The sequence below is a fragment of the Protopterus annectens genome, chromosome 3.part1 (assembly GCF_019279795.1).
Source record: "Protopterus annectens isolate FY-2018-M chromosome 3.part1, PAN1.0, whole genome shotgun sequence".
Classification (NCBI taxonomy): Eukaryota; Metazoa; Chordata; order Ceratodontiformes; family Protopteridae; genus Protopterus; species Protopterus annectens.
Genome location: NC_056732.1, coordinates 1,252,324,993 through 1,252,348,290, shown reverse-complemented (window position 1 = coordinate 1,252,348,290; position 23,298 = coordinate 1,252,324,993). Strand labels below are relative to the sequence as shown.

General features: G+C 39.8%; 1 protein-coding gene across 2 annotated transcripts in view; it reads left to right on the top strand.

The window, feature by feature from the left end:
• URI1 (URI1 prefoldin like chaperone) overlaps window positions 1-23,298 on the top strand; it is an 844,005-nt gene that overhangs the window by 413,294 nt on the left and 407,413 nt on the right. For both annotated transcript variants that reach the window (XM_044067309.1, XM_044067310.1), the window contains one exon: window positions 20,388-20,466. In XM_044067309.1, coding sequence (XP_043923244.1) covers window positions 20,388-20,466 — 79 coding nt within the window. The remainder of the gene's footprint in view (window positions 1-20,387; window positions 20,467-23,298) is intronic.

Sequence of the window (23,298 nt, the reverse complement as noted above, 5' to 3'; positions counted from 1 at the left end):
AAAATATCGCTACTGTTGTTCTGGTGCAGAGAAGGCACTCAACAGTGTAAGCTGGAATTTTATGAGTAGGACAATGGAAGCATTTGCATTCCCTAATACAATAATAAGATTAATTAGGAGGCTGTATGAGGGATCAGAGACAAAAATGGGAGGGTTCCTCTCTGACAAGTTGCTTTGCAGAGAAGAACCAAGAGGGGATATCCTCTCTCCTCTTTATTTGCTTTATATTTAGAGCCATTGGCAGAGAAAATAAGGGACTCAGAAATTCAAGGATATAATTGGTATGGTAATTAGAAGAGTTGGTTTTATTTGCAGGTGGTATTATTTTGTACCTGATAAAACTGGAAAATGATATCTGTGTTGTCTAACATCTTGAGACAATTTCAAGTTTTTTCATAATATAAAATTAATGAAGATAAAACAAAGGCTACAGCTGTAAGCTAAGTACTCTCACCTGTACTGGTACAACAATACCCATATTTATGGGGGCACTATATTTTTACCAACCAAAGGAGAAGTTGAGTTAAAGGAACTTACCTGGGAGGGGAAGAGGGCAAGGGTGTGGGAGGGGAAGAGGGCAAGGGTGAAGTGGGATACGTTTATACTTCCAACAGAACAAGTTTGGGATTACCCGCTTTGAAAGGATATATATTAGAGCTACACAGTTGAGGCTGAAATGCATAACACAAGCAGAAAGCTGTAATACAAAGAGAAAATAAGCAGAGAGGCAAAAATAGTGCCAGCAAATACCAATAACTATCCAAAACACCAGGCACTGTAGGCATAAGCACCACAAGATGCCTTTAGAGAATAAAACAGTTGGATTAAAGTCTGTTGGATTAAAGTCTGTTTTAGTCTCTAAAGGTGTCTTGTGTTGCTTACTCCTACAAAGAGAAAAGAGATAATGATGAAACAAGAGAAATTCAAGAAGTAAGGAGAAAGTGGGATTTTGGATACAGATCCTTAAGGAGAGCAACAGCAGCCATTCAGAATATTACATACATATAGTAGCAGAACTTGTTCTATGAAATAAGCCAACGCCAGAATGGAGAAAGGAGATTTTACCTATAGGGATGACTACAATTAGGGGTACAGAAAATAGGCAAAGGGGGGACTGGAATTTATTGGAGAAAACTGGTAAAATAACCGTTGTTTTTATAACAAATAACTAGAGAGGGAAAGGTAATAGAATGAGAAGAGGACAAGACGATATTTGGACTGCGGGCTGGAGAGTGCCTTCCCTGTATCAGAGTATAGGTAAAGAGAAAAGTATAGTGGGAATCCTAAGTGAAAACCCTGCTGTGGTACAGTTTTTAAACTAATCTGGTATAGAAGCTGCTTCTAAAAAGGGATTAATTAGGGCATATAAAATATTTCACAGTAACTATAGGAATCATTCAGAGGAGGTTAGAAAAGATTGGGAAGAGAGACTGGATAAACATTTCATGAAGAAAACTGTAGGGAGGACATGTATGGCTGCCAAGTATGCAAGAAGTCTGGAAGATTTAAGATTTTGTTTGGAAGTGTTTGCATAGATATTTTTATACCCAAACAGACACCAAGGAATTTTTCGTCTGGTAGATGACAAATGGAGGTTTGATAAGGAAGAATGAGGTAACTGGGCACATGTTTTTGAGTAGTTGGCAGACTTCAACAATTTCCTAGATAAATTTGGTGAGAAAATTGGCATAACTAAGGAAATTATTTTTTTGAGCTGGGATACAAGATCTCAGTTGCTTAGACATAGTAAAGCCTTGATAAGATTTTCTGATGGCTGCCAAAAAAGTGATTACTACAAAATAGAAATCAGTCTAAATCAACTGTACTGAAGTATTGAATATTGTAACAAGAGGTTAAAGAACTGGAAGTGGGATGTTTAAAAAAGGGTAAGAGCAGATTACATAGAAAAATGGAAGTTGTGTGAATGTGAATAATACATGTAGAATAATGTTTTGGAGGAGGAATGAGATTTAAGGGAAGGCAGGAACTGAACAATTTACATAATGCTGGATTGATAGTTTAGCAAAAAAATGTGATGTATAATGTCTGTGACTAGGAACATGTTAATATTTGTTTTACTTTTTATAAATGCATGTTTGCCTATGTCTTAAGTGGGAATTTATTTCAGTAAAGATATTAAAAAATACTGAAATGGATTAGGTTAGAGCAAAGCTGGTTATAAACCAGGTACAGTAAGGCCAACAGGATGTGTTGCAGAATAGGAAGAGGTTATTTTTGTGCAGCTGACTCTTAATAGTAAAGCTTATGGTGGAGGTTGAAGGATTTTTGTAATATGTTTACGGAATAACATATGTGATTTAAGGGTTTGTTACAGTAGAAATGGAGGACGAATCAAAACAAGATATGATTGGAGTGATAAAGGGAGGGACATAGGTGTGTGCTACATGGAGAAGAGAGTATGAGCTTGAAGTAGTACTTGTATGAATGTTTTAGTGGAAAGACTTGTTATGAGTGACTAGGGTATGTTAGGAGTGTGGCACATGCAGATTATTATGGAAAAGATGAGTGGATAGTGAAATAAGTGGATGTCTTGATGTTCCCTTTAGAATGGATATGAGAAGGAGTGCTGTCAGGTTTGGTGATAAGATAACACAATCTTCTTTTACGTGCAATATGGAAATAAGCTGTGGAGGTTGACTGGGTATTTGGACAATTACAGGAGCTTTGTTATGGGTATTGGTAGTAGCATGGGATAAAAGTTAAGGAGCATGATGATGATGTGAAAATGGAGTGTGAATGGGAGGGAAGCTGTAAGGATGAGGCCATGGCTTAATTCCCCTCGTACTTGTTGAAAACATGAGGAATTATCAGGTTATTATGATCAGGTTATTTATAAGTTATAAATGTGTCAGATGAAAAAAAGAAAAGTAATTTGATGTAATTCTGTGAGTGATAAAGAAATGTAAACATCAAACATTGGAAACAAAGTTTCTGGATAGGAATATGTTTTAGAGAAAGAGGGATACTACTTATATTGTGGTTGAGGGAGGACAAGTAATTGGGTACTTGAAAACTGGTAGTGGTGAATATATCAGGAATTATGGGGGCTGTGAATTAGATGGTCAGAAAAAGAGTGGAGATGATCTAGGAAGGATAGAGTTGCTAGAAAGGGAAATGATGAAATTGACACTAACTGGAAGTTTTAAGGTATACAAATCGTATTAAGAAAGAATGATGATCATTGATTGACCAGTTGTAGGTGGTCTGTGGGAGCAGAGTTTTGAGTGACTGTGAAGGAAAGGAGTTTAAGATAAATGAAGAGGTGGTAGAAAAGGTGAGTTTAGATATTGTCACATGGAATGTAAGGTGTTGACCAGAGTAACGTTTCTATTGGTGTTCATTAGTAGAGGATGTCAGGAAAGTGAATTAGAAGTGATAAGAAGGTGTATTTTCTGCTTGAGTTGGTGGTTAGAAGAAGGGTAGTTCCTTATTTTCCAAGTAAATGATGAAACGAATTCTGTGCAACTATTTTGGCAATATTTGTAGGATTAAGGGTATTTTTGATATATGGTTTGTTAGTCCAAAACAGCCTCATGAATAATACAAAATCGACCGTAATAAAAAATAAAAATGTGCTAACGGTCTAGAACAAACACAAACTTTACTCAATAAACCTAGTAAGCGCTTACATTCCTAAGAGGAACTTCTTCAGACCACGTTAACATAAAAAGAATGCCCTTATAAAGGCATTACGTCATAATCACATCACATGACAAACTGTTAATCGGTGAATTAACCCTTTCCTTTTAAGGACCACCTTGTAATTTTCCCTTTCATTTAACTCTGGAAAATTGCATGCATTTAGTTTTATCTGCCAAAAGTATTCCTTCCATTTCAGTTCATCCTCAGCATCAAACCTAGTAGTATAATTTAAAACTTGGTCAACTACAGAAAACCTAAAGCAAATTTTTCCAATTTCAGAAGTATGTTTCTGTATAACATGCTTAGCTAAACTATTTGTTTCTTCCACCCTCAAGTGTTCATATAATCTTTTATTAAATTTTCCACTACTTCTCTCTATGTAAAAGGCTGGACATAATCCACATAAATCTGTATATGCAACAAATTTTGATTTACAATTGTAGTCCTGTCTTAATTTAATAGTAAAATTTCTAACAACCACCTTAATCTCTTTACCTTCCAAAATAAAAGGGCAGAACTTGCAACTGTCACATTTTGCCATCCCTTTAGCAACCTTTGTAATCAACCCATCAACATTATTTCTATAAAAATATTCCTTTAGATTCTTCCCCCTTTTTGTAAGGGGCTTCTCCAGTAATGTTACATATTTCACTGAAATTTAAGAGAAACCTCCAATTATTTTTAATAATATGATTAATACTATTAGCATCTGTAGAATTTTGTAGCACACAAGCTAAAGTCTAGTCCCTAAATTTGGTGGTATTCTCAACCAACTTATTCGCTGACACCTTTGTCTCCCTTATTTTTACTATCTCCTCTCTTACTTCTTTTACTAAACCACTCGGAGATCCTCTTTTTAAAAATTCTTCCATTAAATTACTTTCCATCTCAAAGTAACACATATTCTGTTAATTCACTTTACCGTTGAAATTGCTCTTTTACTACTCTCTAAATTTCTATTATGTATGCTACTATAGTAAAAATAGCTATTACTTTGTAATTCTTTCTTCATTATTCCAACTTTCAAATTGTTTTCAGATTTGTACTCTTTCAAGTCTAAAAAGTTAATTTCTTCTTTGTTCACATTATATACAAACTTTATACTACTAGAAACATTAGAAAGTTTAAATGAGTTTTTAACATATCTGAATAAAGTACCTTTCCATACAAAAAACAAATCAATAAAACGTTTGTAAAAAATTACACACTTTAAAAAAAATATAGAATTAAACACAAATTCCCTTTACCAGCCCATCATAAAAATATAAGCATAACTGGGAGCCATTACAGCCCCCATAGCTGCACCATTTGTCTGTCTATAAATTTTACTTCCAAAAATAAAAAAAAAATATAACTCAAAAATGCATCCAAAATTTCTGTTAACAATCTTACTTCATCAGTAGTATAGAAACAATTCTCTATTCACTGTTTCTAGTCCCTCTAAATTTGGGATAGTTATATATAAGGGCACAACATCTGCTCTTAGTAAAATCGTGGAATTATCCACCTTAATATTAGAAGTCATCTTCCTCTTTTGGCTGCTCCCATTAGGGGTCGCCACAGCGGATCATCTGTTTCCATTTCTTCCTGTCCTCTGCATCCTGCTCTGTCACATCAACCACCTGCATGTCTTCTCTCACCACATCATTGAACCTTATCTTAGGCCTTCCTCTTTTCCTGTTACCTGGCAGCTTCATCCTTAGCATCTTTTTCTCAATGTACTCTGCATCCCTCCTCAGCACATGTCCAAACCAATGTAATCTTGCCTCTCTGGCTTTGTCTCCAAACCTGGGCTGACCCTCTAATATACTTATTCTTAATCCTGTCCACCCTGGTCACACCCAGTGCAAATCTTAACATCTTTAACTCTGCCATGTCCAGCTCTGACTCCTGCCTTTTTGTCAATGCCACTGTCTCCAACCCATATAACATAGCTGGTCTCACTACCTTCTTGTAGACCTTCCCTTTCACTCTTACTGGTACTCGTCTGTCACAAATCCCTCCTGACACTCTTCTCCGTCCACTCCATCCTGCCTGTACTCTCTTCTTCACCTCTCTTTCACACTCACCTTTACTCTGAACTGTTGATCCCAAGTATTTAAACTCATCCACCTTTGCCACCTCTACTCCCTGCATCCTCACCATTCCTCTATCCTCTCTCTCATTCACACACACATACTCTTAGTCCTGCTGACCTTCATTCCTCGCCTTAATATTAGAAATGAAATTCTTAAAATAAAAGGAATCCCTAATATACAATTCACTGCGACAAACTAAGTTTTGAAGAAGTTTGTCTGCATAAATTGTCATAGACTCTGTTGTTCCATCCTGGCTGGCCACTATAGGCTTGAAGCTAGGCATATTTAAATCTTTATGCACTTTGGGCAGGCCAGAAAACCTCCTCAAGTTGGGATTCCATATTCTAAAATCTGTTACATCCATTGTAATTATCCCTTCCACCCACCGTTCTTCAATATACGCATCAATAACATTATATGATTTTACCTCTTCTTCCCACAAAACCTTCATATAGAATTTTTTGTCATTCAACATTTCCTCAGTTGCTCAACATCTCTTAATGAGTTCATACTCTCTATCAAGTCTGACCTTCCTGAGGGCACAAAAGTCAAACCATTACTTAAAACCTGGATGTGTTCATTAGTTAATTGGAATTTTGACAAATTAATAATTTTACATGAATCCAAAACAGTACCTTGTTGTCCGTTTATTTCTTCAACATGTTTTTCTTGGTTGACTAATTGCAATTCTGCCACATCACATTGTTCCCTTTGAATCATTTCCCTTTTTCCCCTGCTTCCACAGAGCTTGTATGAGTCTAGGTCTTTTTGCCTGTGCCTCCATCCTGATAAACGGCTAAGTATTGAAAAAACTGTTGCCATTTTGAGCTTTCCATTTCTCTGTGGCCCTGCCATGATTTATTTGGTTCCCCTTGAACATTAGGCAGGCTCCGCTCTTCATTACTTATCTCCCGGGAATTTCCAGAATCTGCTCTGAGCCTCTTATGGTTGGTTAGTGTTGACTTTTCTCAGATTCTGTTAGGTACTAGGAATGAGGTAAGTAAACGATTCCAGGTTAATCAGTGGATGTTTTTTGCTGTCAGTGAAAGCGGTTATTTGATTGAAAAGTTGGGTATTTTTGCAGTGGTTTACATGCAGGTGGCATATTAATGTGAAGGGAAAACTTTCTTAAATTCCATTTTTGCATGATCAGTGCAGACCAAGCATATATAGGTTTGTAAGTGGCTTGGCAACTAAATCTACTGTTGTTGGAAAATGTTGATCTTGTAATTAGTTATCTGTCCACTGGGCTAAAAATTTGTTGAAAAGAGATGAGGATTTTACTTAGTAGTTGAAATATTGGTGTAAAATACTTTGGTGAGAAAGAGGAGATTTTATGAGAATACAATATACTTGAATTTATAAGAGGTGGCTGTTTTATAAAGGATGAAGTGCATGGTATATTTGCGCAGTATTGCCTCTAAGTTGATTACTCATAACCTTTTTTCTTAATGTGGTGAGGGGGTGAGGATAAGGATGTTGTAGTTGTCAAGATGGGAATAATATCAGAAGCAGTTTAATAAGGATTAATAAGCTGACAAGCCAGTGCAGGGTAAGAATAGTAGTAGGAGAGAGAATATTTCTATTCATTTATTTTTAATTAATGTTTTGTGATTTGAGGGTGACGTTTGAGTTATGTACTGTACATAAGCCCATTATAGTGATTTGAGATTAAAGATGTGGGTTATGAATGAGTACCTTTATAGAAAAGATAGATGTGGTAGAGATGTTCTTCATGTTTCACTGTTGCAGTCATTACATTTGGGTAATCTGCTGGCAGGTTGCCCTCAGTCGGCCTGAATTCCAAAGTCTTGGGTCCTGCGTCAGTTGCTGTCTTCCATGAGGTCAGGTCGTCAGGGGTATAAATCATGCAGCCGACGCCATTTTCTGTAGTCTTTCTTGCCGTGAGGTGCCCGAAGCAGAAGCATTTCGCAAGTGCCGGTTGGCCAACGACTGAAATATTTGAGTTTGAGTTTCAGAACCGAAGTTTTCACTAAAGTTAAGTACACCGTTGGGGAAACTTTTTTTCTTGCTTTTTACCGATGTCAGAAAAAGTCAATAATTGTATTACTTGTGGAAAGCATAAGGATTTCCATTTATACTGTATTCCTTGCCTAGGCCCTGATCACAATGTGCCTGGCTGTCAGTTTTGTGCTAGATTTAACCAATGCACTATTAAGTGTCGGTATATTTTTGCATCAAAGTATTTTGGAAACAGATTTAACTACCCAGAAATGTTGTCTGATAGCAATCCGACTACCGGAGTACATAAAAAATGCAAAGAAAATGACAAAATAAGGCAGTCTAGATCAAAAACCGACGACGAAGCTTCTCCTAAGCCAGTCACTGGTTCGCCAGAACTCAGTGAGGTGCTTTCACAGCCCCTGATACCTGCTACCTTCGAGTCGCAGGCCTCTACCGACACCCACGTGGAGTCCGGCATGCCGCAAGATACTCAAGGTATTGGACTGACGGATGTATTTCCCTCAGATGGGTCTGGAGCCGCTGAGCAGGCACCAGCTTCTGAAGGTGTACTCAGATCTCAGCGTTTGTATATCAAACCGACAACAGCTGCAAAACCAGAGACAAAAGCAACTTCTAAAGCCACGTGCACAGGCCTCTATGCCTAAAAAACAGATGATCAAAATGGCTGAAGACCTTATTACCTTGATCAGGGGTACCCATCCCCCTCCAGATAAGAGGCCTAGGCAAGACACTGATTATGAATCTTCAGATCAGGTTTCTATTTCTTTTGATTCCTCTTCTGATCAGGAATTATCTATACCTCCCTATGAGGATTCTGATGCTGAGGAGTCTATTCCATCTTCATCTCCTCCTGGGGATTATTCATTTGGAGAAACTCTGCATACTTTGAGGGAGCATTTTCACTGGGAGAGTCAAGACTTCTCAGAATCAAAAAAGAGGCTCAGGGCTTTCCTTCTCCCTCAGCACAAGCCTTTAGCCATTCCCCCTGTTTTAGACATTGTAGATGATGTGTTTTCGGAGTCATGATTGACCCCTGACTCCTTACCTCCGGCACCCAGTAAGCCTGATAGATATTACACGGCCCCTGACTCTCATAAATATTTATTCAGAAACCCTGCTGCTGATCCTGAAACTTTTTCACAGGGCCCAAAGGGAGTTAAGGCCTCAACAGCAAAATATCCTACCCCCTCCGACAGAGATTCAAGGGCACTGGACAGATGGGGGAAAAGAAGGTTTATACATCTGCAACCTTGGCAATGAGGGCCTTAAACTGTCAATTTCATATGCTTAAGTGCCAACAACATGTTATGGGATTGCTGAAACAGAAAATGATGTTGATTTCAGAATGTGCAGAAAATAAAGAATTGCAGGAATTATTGCATGCAGCTGAACAAGTTGGAAAGCATACTTTGCAATGTGGTTTTGATTCTTTAGAGGCCTCCTGCAGGGCCGCAGTTACTGAATCTGTGATTAGGAGGCATGCCTGGTTAAAGGAACAAAATTTGCCTGATCATGTTAAAGCTAAATTGCTAGATGCACCTTTACAACATGATTCTCTGTTTGGTATTAAAGCAGAAGAGGTTTTAAAGAAAATGGAAGGCAAAGCTAAGTCTGTGCAAACTGTTAGACTTCTTACAAGTGCAGCCACCAAGATTCAGTAGACACTGGCCTACAAAAAATTGGTCCTTTCCTGTGTCAGACAGAGCTCAAAGGGCCAAATCCAGACACCCTAAGGGTTCCAGATACCAAGCGCAAGACTCACGGGTCAAAGCAGTGGGGTGCATCCACCTCCAAATCTGGAGGAGATAAAGCGCAAACCTACAGAAAGCAATCCCAATGATTTCCCTCTGCCTACACCAAGCACTTATCTTTTGGCAGCACCCATGGGGGAAAATTAGCACTTTTTCTCAAAATTGGCAGTTAATAACCCAGGACAAGTGGGTACTAAACATCGTATCGCAGGGATACAGATTCCATTTCCACACACTGCCAATGAGAAATGGTTGGCCAGATCTGCCAAAAAATCAATGGGCAGAGGCACAGAAACAGGTTATGTCACTCATGGATATGAGGGCCATTAATACAGTACCAGAACAGGAAAAAGGATAAGGTTTTTACTCAAGACTGTTCTTGGTACCCAGAAAGGGAAAGGCCTGGCGGCCAATACTGGATTTATCAATTTTGAACACATACCTGGACATTCCAAAATTCAAAATGCTGACTTTGCAGCAGCTTCTGCCCATGCTGGGCAAGAATGCTTGGCTGGTGACTTTAGACCTAAAAGAGGCTTACCTGCATGTCCCAATAAGACAGTCGTGCAGAAGATACCTCAGATTCAAGGCTGGCTTAATGCATTACCAATTCTCTGCACTGCCCTTTGGCTTATCTACTGCGCCCAGGGCCTTTACATAGTGCCTGGCCACAGCAATTGCATTTTGCAGACAAAGAAGTATACAAATATATCCTTACTTGGACAACTGTCTCATTCAAGCAGTGAACAAGGACACTCTTCTTAGACACCTGGCATTTGTGAAAAGGCTTCTAACATGCCTAGGGTACACAATAGACGAAAATAAATCACAACTGGTACCCTCTCAAAAGATAACATTCCTGGGTGCAAGCTTGCATACAACTGCCCAGATGGCTTACCTCATGCCAGACAAACAAAGGCAACTGACTACTTACTTCAAACTGATGGCAACAAAAGCACAGTCTTCTGCAAGACTAATTCTGCAGGCTCTGGGCTTTATGGCATCCTGCATCCTACTAATTCCATATGCAAGACTGCATGTGAGGAAACTTCAATGGTACCTAAAAAGTTTATGGAGTCAACATTCACACAGTCTGGAAACAATGATTCCTCTCATTCCCTGCCTGCAACAGGAGTTTCTATGGTGGGCAAGGGCCTGTCACCAAAACATGGGATGGCCCTTCACTCTACCACCTGCCAGCCAAACCTTAACAACAGACGCATCAGATTATGCCTGGGGGGCCCACATAGCAGGAAGATGCATTCAAGGCATATAGGAACCAAAACAAATGCATCTACATATCAACCAGAAAGAGGTGCTAGCTGTTCAAAATTTCCTAATGGCCTTCAAGGACTTACTTCATCCAGGGCAGCTACTTTTAAAGACGGACAACACCACAGTCATGTGGTATATAAACAAGCAAGGGGGCATACATTCATACCCCCTTTGCAGATTAGCCATGGCACTTTGGGACACAGCTTTGACCTACCAAATATATCTTCAAGCTCGATTCCTGCCAGGAAAACAAAACACTCTAGCAGATGATTTAAGCAGAAACCCTATGGATCCTCACTAGTGGAAACTAAATCCACAAGTCTTCAGCATGATAACAGAGAAATGTGGGAGCCCAGATATAAATCTATTTGCCTCTCCTCAAAATTATCAGTTGAAAAGATTCTGCACAAGGATTTATCACAGACAAGCATGGAAAGTGGACGCTCTATCCTTCAGTTGGAAAAAACCTATCTGTTTACGCCTCTCCTCCTCTGCTACCCAAGGTCCCCCTAAAAGTCAGACAAGAGAAGCCAAAGATGATATTAATTGCCCCGGACTGGCCCTGCCAGTACTGGTACCCAGTCTTAAGGAGCTTGTCTCAATACCCAGCTTGGATCTTGCCTCGAAGACCACAACTACTGTCCCAGCAAAACAATCAGATCCTGCACAATCAACTACAGACTCTGAACCTGGCAGCATGGCTAATCATGTAATCATACAAACGACACCTCCCGTCATTTTGGAAGCCAGAAGGTCTAGTACTAGAAAATCTTATGCTGACAAATGGAAGAAATTCTGTGCTTGGAATCAAGCACAAGGAACTGATACAGCAGAACCACATATTCCTCAGATATTACAATACTTCACTGAGATGCTTGACAAAGGCCTATCTTTCTCATCAATTAAAATCCATGCCTCTGCCATTTCGGCTCATTACAATACAGAGCCACCAATCTTTTCTCATCCTTTAATAAAGCAGTATCTTAGAGGAGCCAAAAATTTAAGACCTCCTAGAAGATCACCATTACCTGCATGGGGACCTCAGTTATGTGTTGAAAAAGCTCACCCTGCCTCCATTTGAACCAGCTGCTACTGCTGATATAAAGTTCTTATCATGGAAGACAGCTCTACTACTAGCAATTACTTCAGCAAGAAGAGTTTCAGAGCTACATGTCCTCATAGCTGTAGAGCCTTTTATCATATTTTACCCAGACAGGGTGTCTCTGAGGACAAATCCTACTTTTATGCCTAAGGTGGTTTCCAGTGTGGCTCTTAACCAAACAATTCATCTGCCAACTTTTTATTCATATCCGCAGAACAAAGGGGAGAGGATTCTGCATTCCTTGGACGTACACAGCTAAGATTCTACTTGAGCAGGACTAAAGCTCTAAGAAAAACTGAGCAATTACTAGTGTCATATGCTGCAGGATCAGAAGGGAAGGCTATTTCAAAGCAGACAATTTCAAAGTAGATAAGCCACTGCATCCGTTTCTGCTGCTTAAACCATGGTAAACCTGTGCCCAAGGGCATTAGGTCTCATTCCACCAGAGCTGCAGCTACTTCAGCAGCCTTTCTCAGAGGAGTACCAACCAAAGACATTCTAGAGGCTGCTACTTGGAATTCTGTTCACACCTTTACAAAGCAGTACCATTTGCCTCTTTACTCTAAGTCCAGGGCAGGCTTTGCCACTGCATGCTGCAGGGCCTTATAGCCGCACCTAATGCTGTTTAGCTCCAGCCTCCCAACCATAGCTTTGGGATTCTACCCAAATGTAATGACTGCAACAGTGAAACATGAAGAACATAGTACAGTTGTGTACACTTACCATAAATGTAGATGTTCGAGTGTATTCACTGTTGCAGTCCAGGTTACCCTCCCGCCATCCCCCTGTCAGTCCACAGTTTGTCTTTTCTTCTCTATCTTCTACAACCTATGTGGTGTATTTGCTTGTAGATGAAGGTAAAGTTTATACTGATGCATGTGTGTGTGTGTGTGTATATATATATATATATATATATATATATATATATACGCTACCTTTATGGGGGCACCTGACATCGGGGGCAAGAAAAACTAAAGAAAATGGTGTCGGTTGCATGTTTTATACCCCTGACGACCTGATGGCATGGAAGAGAAGACAGCAACCGATGCAGGACCCAAGACATTGGAATTCAGGCTGTCTGAGGGCAACCTGCCAGCAGATTACCCAAATGTAATGACTGCAACAGTGAATACACTCCAGCATCTACATTTATGGTAAGTGTACACAACTGTACTTTAGCAGAGAGCTAGCTACACGTGTAAATTAAGAAACTGTTTCTGAAGAGCTGGTTTATGGTGGTGTTGGGGAAGTAGTAAAATGATATTTAGATTTGTCTTTGTTATTGCACTCTTTCTATATGCCCCTGTGGATGATTGTCAGCCTCCTTCTGGCCAGTGGGCTCATTCACCTTCCATCACCAGTGCAAAGGTCTACTGAGAGGAGCCATCATTCAGAACCTCCGTTAGGTTTGAGAGTTTTACTTTATGCCCTAAATCCCCAGAGATGCTGAGCTAAGGAGTGGCAGGGGTAAGTGTGCTGGACTGGCCATGCTGGTCATCCCTCACTTCCGCAAGGGATGTAGCCAGCAAGTAGTTGCACCCCATCTTCCCTAAAGTCTTGACCAGAGAAATCCCTTTGTGCTGCTACTGTACCCACAACACTTCCCTCCCCTGGGAGAGATAAGCACACCACACCCTTTTGGTTGTCTACCTCCCTGCCTGGCTTGGTACTGTTTAGGCTGCTAATCGAACCTCAGTTGTATGGGTCACATTTTGGGCTCCATCCTTCATCACAGTACCAGGCAAATATTGGGATTTATGAAATGGTAAGAATATTCAGCACAGATTTTATATATCAAAAATAATCAGCTGTATGAGTAGCTGATTTAGCAGAGTCTTAAGGAGGTAAATAAATGTTTGGGGCTAGTTATATTGGGCACTTTAAATGTATGGAATCTAAAACTGGAATGTGGCACATCTAATGTAAGTTAAGTGTAGGATTTTAGCAGTTGGATCAGACTTAGATGTGTGGTTTGGTAAGTAACAGGAAGTTTTAGATAAGTGGGACTTAGAAAGCCATTGGAAAACAGTAACATTGGAACATTGTAGTTGTAAATTCCATGCAAGTAGGAGAGTTTCAAAATAAGAGAAAATGCTGATGCTAAATAAGAAATAATGTAGCTGAATGACAGTAGACAGAAATTATGAAAGTTATTGGTATGCAAGGTTGAAAGACAAGATATGTAAGAGTTTATTTGCCACTAGTAGATGTGAACTTTGGAGTTAAGAAAAGAACATATTTAACCGTGCTCAAAGGTAGGGAAGGAGAGAAGGCGGTATGTTTGAAGGTTACAGTTCATAAATTGATAAAGAAGGTGAAAGCAAGTTGACAAATGCCAGTAGTTGTTTCCTTCTATTACCTATTTAACACAGTGGGAGAAAAACAGAATAAAATGTAATAAACGTTGGTTTGGGGGAAGAGTATAACTTTAGCTAAAGAGCATGTAAATAAACTGAATGTGGCAAAGCAGTACAAATTGCAACTTATTCAAAGTTGTTTTGTTGTAGCCATCATTAGTTCACAAATTATTTGAAACTGTTTTTCAGTACTTTGTTAGTGCAGTACTTTTAACATACTTTTTTTTTTTTTTTTTTTTTTTTTTATAACACAAAGTAGCTATTTTCAGCCCAGATAACCAAAGGGAATGGTAGAAATTTACCAGAAAAAGGCAAAAGACTTTCTTAAAAGAACCTCTTGGCATATATAATTTGCCTGATATGCTGGGGCCAGATTACGTCTAGCTGTGTTCAGCGACACTGCTGAACGTTTGTCTTATTTTTTTTAATTAGTTATAAAGCTCTATGATGGCACCTAGTCTTTGGAGGGTTGCAGATATTTTGCCATTAAGTAAGAGTGGACTTGGGATGGATCTTGTAAATTACAGACATGAATGTGACTTAGGAGTTTTTTTCAGCCAGGACTGCATTAGGGGTGGTCTTATTAGACTAATGTAATATGTTTCTGTGACTGGATGCCTAGGAAGGTGGACACGAATAATCTGGTGCATGTGGTAGTTATGGATTTTGATCCTTCACAGGAATTTTATAGGAAGGATATATGTTAAGGCATGGAAAAAATAAGGCTAGAATGAATTAAATATGGTTGGGTGGGGAAGAGTCAAAGTGTGATATGAACTTTCAGATGAGAGGAACGTACTGGGAAGAGTTTCTCTCTTAGGACCTGTACTGTTTAATTTGCATATTTCTGATTTTTATCACATATTCTTTATTAATCATGTATTCATAGAAACATCAAGCATGAATCCTCAAACAAAGTATCATTTAGCTTGTTACATTTATTTATTTTTTGCAAAATGGTTCAATATTTCGTATGCTGCTTTTCAGGCCCTTCTGTTTATGAACATTATCATACTCAGTGATCTTTATAAATGGCAAATACAGATGCCAACATATCTAAATGAGTTATAATTTTTCTAGTATAAGTACACACATGTACCCTTGCATTCATATTCACTTATTCGTTTTGCAAAGGTTAGGGAGGGTAGACCAGCCTAGAAACAGACCATCTCAAAATGGTTAGCTCATTGCATCATTAACACCGTCTGTCTGTCCCATTTTCTACATGGGGTCAGGGTGTCCTGTCAGCTGTTGCCATTTCTCTCGATTCAGTGCTAGCCATGCCTGACTGCCACAGGCCTTCTCTCACACAGTCCATCCACTTCTTTGCTGGATGCCCTCATTTCCTCTTGCCTTCTTCCTGTCTGTCCCAAATATTCGTCACCAGATTGTCTTCTGTTTTCCTGTACATATGCCCAAATCACTGTAATCTGTTCTGTTTCATCTTCTCCGCAGTTGGAACTACTTGGGCTTTTGCTCTGATGTCCTTATTTCGTCTGTCCCACATTGTGCATCCTACCACTCATCTCCAGCATTACTTATCCATCACCTCTAGCTTCCTCAGCAGCTCTGCCTTTACTGCCCAGGTTCTGTACCATACAGTAGTCATGGTCACATCACAGTAATGTGTACTATACTTTCCAGCTTCTTTAGCATTCTTCTGTCATACACTACCCCTAATACTCTGTACCAGTTGGCTGCAGTCCCTCTGATTCTAGTTTTGACCTCCTCATTCAGACTTCCCCTCTCAACCACCCATCCTAGGTACGGGAAGCTGTTAACATATTCCACTATATTCCCTTCTATCTCAGTTCTTAGTCTCTTCTGTTATCTGTACTTGGTTTCATTCCATGTGCCTTCAGTTTTGCTGTCCATTCCATTCCATTCCTCTGTCCTTTGCTGAAGTGTAATGCCACATCATGTGCATATAGCAAATTTGTTGATCTGTTCCCTCTGACCTGTTTGTTAGTGTAGTCCATTACCAGTATGAACAGCAGTGGGCTTAGTGCAGAACCCTGATGCACACTAACTCCCATTGAGAGATTCCTCTGTGAGACTAAACTCTGTTCGCATTTAAGTCTTTGGGTCCTTGTACACAACCTGCACTAATTTTATGAGTATTTCTGGGACTTTGACCCACCACAGAACTGTCCAAATCGGCTTGCTTGGGACCTTGTCATATGCTTTCTCAAAGTCTAGGAATGCCCAGTTGGACACACTAGCTTCTTCTCAACTCACTCTCATTGCGGCCATCAGGTCAGTTGTGCTGCATACTGATCTGAATTAAAACTGTTTACCTCCAGTTTTGCTTTTTTTAGGGATGCCGCGGTGGTACGGCGGTAGCGTTGTTACCTCACAGCAAGCGGTTCTCCCGTTCGATTTTCTGCTGGGCTTGGGAGTGCCTTCTGTGTGGAGTCTGCATGTCCTCCCCGTGGTTGGGTAGCGTTCGAAAGACATGCGTGCGTAAATGGGCGTGCCTTCATTGAAGGTTGGGGTCGAGCTGGCACCTCGGCGTTTCGTAAAAATCTTCTGCCAGTCATTAGCAGACTGGAGTTCCGCTGTGGCGACCCCTTACCATGAAAAGCCGAAAGACAAACAACAACCTCCAGTTTTATTTATTTTTTATTTTATTTTATTTTACATTTGTTGACCGGGATAGTCCGACTGGATGCATGTCCATTTTCAGCGGAGGCTCGGGGAGAAAAGCTCCAAGGGTAAGCAGATACAGCATTACATAATACCCGCATTACATATTACAAACAGACTATTTACAGAGATTACATAAGTAAGCAAGATAAACAAGTTCCACAGATTACAGTTAATCCTGAGCACGTCAGGATTAAATTAAATTACACAGTAAACTTGTTAACAGATTTTACACATTCTACAGAGAGTTAGCCAAGCTTGATACATTGACATAGCCAGTTAAGTGACAAATGTTGTTTGAGTCTAGTTTTAAATTGACCTAAGGTGGAAAGTAAGGTAATATCAGCTGGTAGAGAGTTCCAGGATCTACTTAGAGTTTGCAAAGAGAGAATCACCGGCTGTGTTATTAATTTTGCTAGTCTGAATTAGTAGTTTGTTAGAGGATCGAAGCGGTCTAGGATTGTTATAGGGGGTGATAATATTTTTAAGTGCAGGAGTATTGTCCGGATTATAGAGGATTTTATAGGCCATAATCAGTTGGTTATACTGGATTAGGCTGGGTAGTTCAAGCCACCCAAGCTGATTTAGATTGATGCAATGATGTGTCCTAAAAGGCAGCCCAGTGGCAAACCTGGCAATGTGGTTGTAGCAAATTGAGAGTTTGTTAAGGACAGTCTTGTTTAAATTCAAGAGTAGAGGGGATGCATACAGAAGGGTTGAAAGAAGGTGAGAGCGAGCTATGGCAATTTTAGCTGGAGGGGTTAGGAAGGCTTTTATTCTGTAAAGTGACCCTAGTTTTTATTGATGGTTTTGATAGTTTGGTTAACATGTAGGTCAAATTTTAGATTATTGTCTATGATGACACCTAATAGTTTTGTAGATGGGTCAGGGGAGATTATTGTGCCATCATTTGATTTTATGTTAAAGGTGAAAGCGGTAGACCTACGTGTTGGTGAAAATAACAGCATTTTAGTTTTTTGGGGATTTAGGATCAGACGATGTTCAGAAAGCCAGCTTTCTATTGTATTAAAGGTGGTCTGGGTTGCTGACCATAACTCTACTGGAGATGTGGCTGAGCAAATCAGAGTAGAGTCATCAGCATATTGGATACAGCTGACTTTTGGGATGACAGTATAAAGGTCGTTAATGAAGATGGAGAACAGCAAGGGCCCTAGTATGGAGCCTTGTGGTATTCCAAGGGTGTTGGGTAGAAGGTTAGAGAGTTTATTCTGCCAGAGGACAGCCTGCTGTCGACCATTCAGGTAGGATTGAAACCATTGGAGGGCTCCAGTATCTAGACAGAATGTTTGCAGGGTGTGGATTAAAAGTTGGTGATCAGCCATATCGAATGCCTTGGAAAGATCCAAAAAGAGGGCTGAGGATATATAATTATTGTTGCGATTATGGTTTATGGTGTTAGTAAAGGCTAGGAGGGCTGAAGTAGTGCTGTGATGAGGACGGAAGCCATGCTGAGTGTCTGCCATAAGGCGATTTTGGATTAGGTGGTGCATGAGTTGTCTATGAATACATTTTTCCATAATATTTGCAAGTGGAGAGAGTATAGCTATTGGCCTATAATTGGAGAATTCAGTAGAGCTGCCTCCTTTGTGAAGTGGGATTACATAGGATATTTTCCAGATGGTGGGAATTTTAGCTTCTACTATGGTTCGATTGATTAGTATTGAGGTAAGCAATAGCATCAGCTCATTTTTGTAGGTACTCGGCAGGGAGTTGATCAGCAGAAAGTGTAGTGGGTTTTAATTTTTTGATCAAGGTACGGATAAGTGAAGTGGCGACTGGTTGGAAGCTAAACGCGAGTAGGTTTGTAGGGGTGCTACTTTCAGGACCAGGGGAGCTAGGAGGTAGTTGGCTAGCTAGGGCTTGAATTGTCACAGTAAAGAATTGGTTAAAACTATCAGAAACATCTTCAGGGGTTTTATCAATAGTAGCAGCAGGGATTGGGGTTGAAGTTTGTCCAGGATGTAGTAGATTATTTAAACCTGCCCAAAACTTCTGAGAGTTATTTTGATTTACTGTCTGTAAATTACAGTAGTATTGTTTTTTGTCTTGTAAAATTGATTTTTTGGTTTCATTCCTGGATTGCCTGTATTTAATGTGATCTTGAGGGTCTTTAGAAGAACGCCGTAAAGCCCATGCTTTGTTTCTAAGGGTAATTTTGAGTTTAGACTCTATAGAAAGTTTTGCTTTTTACTACTCTGCATATCTGTTTATCAGTCACCCTCTCCACAACTTTCATGCAGTGTGATAGGAGTTTGATACTTCTATACTGCCCACAGGTGTGGATGTCCTGTTTTTTCGTGTACATCGGTACTAGGCTAGCTCATTGCATTTTCTTCTGTTATTCCTTCCGTGGCAAGTCTGTGCCAGAGCATTTCAGGGCCCATTCTGCTATAGCAAAAGCAGACACTGCTGCCATCCAGGCTATTTTAAAAGGAGCTACTTGGTCATTTATCCACATCTTTTCCAACATTGTAACCGTGACATTTCCTGTAGAATCATGATTTGCCACTGCTGTCCTGCCCATACTGTCCCACCAGCACCTTCTCAGAGTCTGCTTCCCACTGGTTCATAAATTTTGGGAATGTTCCAAGTTTTATCACTACCACAACACTGATCAGCACAATGAGCATAGTATGGTTGGGTTAGGAAATTACAGTAATTGTAGCTATTCAAGTATATTCACTGTTGCTGCAATATTTCCCTTACTGTCACCCTCCTCTTCCTTTACTGTGGGCATCTTAGGGTTGGGGTTGGGTACCCACTCATTTGTCCTTTCTCTCTGTCTTTGCTTACCCTTTAAGCCCCCATCGTAGGTTGACATTTAACTTGGAAAGGCAACTTTGGGGGATCTTCATGTGGAACTTTCATGCTTGTTAGTATATGCCACCTGGCTGGGTTGTGATCTAGTTTCAACCCAGGTCCTTAGAGGCTGATGCAGAAAGAAAAAAAATTGCATGTGTGGACTTCTCTGTTATACTACAGACATGCTGATGTTCTGGTGGGAGGTTGCCCACACAGCAGTCGGGTAGTGGGCACAAAGATTTGGAAGTTGAGACGGACATTTTGCAGCTGAAATCTCATATGTTATCACTACTGCAACAGAGTATATATTTAAATGTCTACCACAGCTGTACTTCAGCTAATTTTATAATATGTGGATCTCCTAGGTAAATAGTGGTAGAAGTTAACAGCGATAAGACTATTTAAAATCGCTCATGGTGCAATAAATGCACAGTTTCCTATTTTTGGGGTGGGGGTGAGATGTAACCGATGAGATGTAGTGTGCTCATATTTAAGAAGTACTGTATAACCATGAAAACCATGTCTGTATCTTTGATGACCTAAAATGGTATAGAAGAAATGTGACACTAACACAGAGACTGTTTTATGCTTTTATTTAATGCATTTGCCATAACTTTATTCACTGTTTTGTTTGAAATTGTCTGTGTAGCAGCCTGATACCAGTCAGTCCTTAACTGTAGTTTGTGTTCTGTATTTTCCTGTATAGGAAAAGTGTCATAAATCAGTATGAAGCACTTGAGAAACGACTTGAAACGTTGCCTGACCGTCTCACTTATGATGTCATGGTATGTTCAAAAATGAGTTGCTAGTATTATTTTTTCCTGTGTTCCTTTACACTGTCAGATATTCTAATGCCTCTACAAGAATAATAAAGATTATGTATGCATGTATGTATTAACCTTTTGAATGCTGTAATAATTTTACTCCTACTCTGTGCACTGATCTTCAGTACTGCATTTGAATACTAATAGTTTAAAATACAGCAAGAATTCCTTTTTGTCTAGCAGATGCCTTTGGAGATGTGGTCTGCGGTGGATGCCAACTTTTATTTTAGACTGGAGGAGTGGTACCTGGAGGTTCCTGTATCCCATTTATTTTCCACAGGGAATACCAGGGCAATCTGGTGTTGCAGTCTGTATGGTCGAAAGCAGACTAAGTAGCACAGCATAGCAGGATCTACAACTTTATGAACTTAATGTTGTACACTGGTTGTAAAGACTGCTGGTACCTGTCAGTAGGAAGGCTCTTTGGTGGGATTGGAGAGTCAGGACTCTAGAAAAATATTGCTTTGAATTAGTTCATAGATTAGTACTAGGCTAACTGCCCTTGCGAGCCATTTTAAGCCTAGCCAATTATTCCTTGTGAGACTCAAATCCTGCATCTTGTGTTTGTAAGGCAAACACCTTAACCATTAGGCCACCCTATAGGGGATTTCTACTTTTCTTGGAAGAAAATATGCAACTGCAAATATACATTTACAAAAGCTCCTGCAACAGGTATATAATCTAGACATTAGCACTTGTCAACCAGTCAAGTAAACTTCTTCCAGGAATATGTATGAATATTTGTGAATTGGCTCTCTCTATGAGAGTGAGACCCAGCGTCACTCATTTTGCCCAACCATTTCATTTCACCATATTTTTAATATTTTCAAGAATGTAATTAGAGCTTATTGCATTCTGAATTCATTGTATTGTACCCATCAAAATAAACTGTTGATAATTTCAAATATAAGAAATATTGGACAGCTACAGTAGCGCAGAGTGGTACTACCCCGAATACAGTCCAGATGAACAAAGTTTGACCAGTGGCTCAGGCATATTTTGCAGTTCACAGGGCGGTTTCGTCTCTTTTTTTTTGGGGGGGGGGGGGCGGCAAGAGAGCCTTGAACTGCTAAGTTCCCTTGGTGAAATGGTTGAAGGATCTAGCCTGGATGGTGGGCATTCAGCACAACAAGCCACTGTCTGGTGGTAGCATTCATTCATACAGCCTTCTTGCCTAGATTCCAGTAAATGCACAGGCCAGCTTCATGGCTTCCTGAATGACAGACCCTCCAGACACCTGTGCACTGGGGTACCTAATATTGTAGAATGAACAGGCTCTTGTCCCTTTGGGGGAGGTTTGATTGTCAGCAAATATGGGGGAAACCATTCAAAAAAATAAGTATAGAATGCACTAATGTGGGGCTCCTGTATTCTGAGTGAAGTTTTCATGTTTTAGCAAGACAGTTAAATCACCAAAGTATATCCTTCTCAGAAGCAGCAATAATGTTACCCATGTGAGATTGTGAAGCAAACTCCTGTCCTTACCGTCCTAGTGAAACACAGTTTAGCTTGTATGACTGCAAGAAACAGCATTGGGCATAAACAGAAGTTCTTACAAATGTGACTTGAAACATTTAGATCACTTTTTCTGTGCCCTTTTTTGAGGTGTTGCTGGCTTGCCATTTAATTGTGATCACTTTCCCTTGGGTAGTGGTTCCACCAATCCTTTCTCCCTGTGAGACATGCAGCTTTATGGCTATGGCAGTAATGGTGATGCTGATTCCCCACTTGTAGGTAACAGTATGTGTCATGTTTCCCAGGATTTCCCTTTGTGTGTGTGTGTGTGTGTGTGTGTGTGTGTGTGTGTGTGTGTGTGTGTCTCTTCCAGGTTTCCGCTTGGTCACATGATGGCAGGGTAGGTGGATTCCATGAGGTCTCTTAACCCAGCACTGTACTATTCTGTTTTGTGATCACCACTTCAGATGTTTGCTCCACATTCATTTCTCAGAGCAAAATAGTGGTTCTTTCCATGGGTGACTTCTCATCTCACTTATTTCTGCACTGCTGCATGCCGGATGGAATTGCCTGGACTCGCATTTGCGTCTTGCTTTATCCATAACTTATTTTAGATGATGACTGGTTACATGGTGCTGCTGCCAGCAGTTATGAAGCTGTGTTAACTTAGTGGTAAACCAGGATGGAGTTTATCTAGGTGATCTGTCTAATGCATATTTGTTTTCTAGCTGAAGATGTCATTGCAGTCAAGGTGGAAAGCACTTGCATGCTGGTGACTGGATTTTATTAAACTCATTGTTCTCCTCCTGTGCAGTTTTAATATTGTATATTGCTTATTTTTATGCCTGCTGATTTGTTTGCCTTCTGCTTTATATCATTGCTGCAAAGGTATGTTTGAACTAGATTGCTTCCCCAGTTAACTCAACACCTGCTAGCAGTCAATTGATGAAGTGTTACATTCCTGATTGTTGAGAAGCAGGACAGAAGTTACCTGGAGCTAGGAATAAACAAATACTTAAAACTGAACAACCAAAACACCTTTTTTACTTATTTTTAATTATAGCACTGCATACCACAGATTTTGTCACAGTTTATTTATTTGCAGCTGCTTTGCCAGGATGGTCCATTGGGCTAAGATTAGCCCATTTTCAGTGGAGTCCTGGGGATAAAAGATCCAAACATACAAAATCTTTAATAAACAAGCACCAAGAATATGATGAATATAATAAACAGGTTTTGTACAGTAATGCAAGTACAATTACAAGCATGAATTTAGATACAAGTTAAAAGGAATAATAATCATAAGTATTATTTACCGAAAGTTGGTTCATACAACGT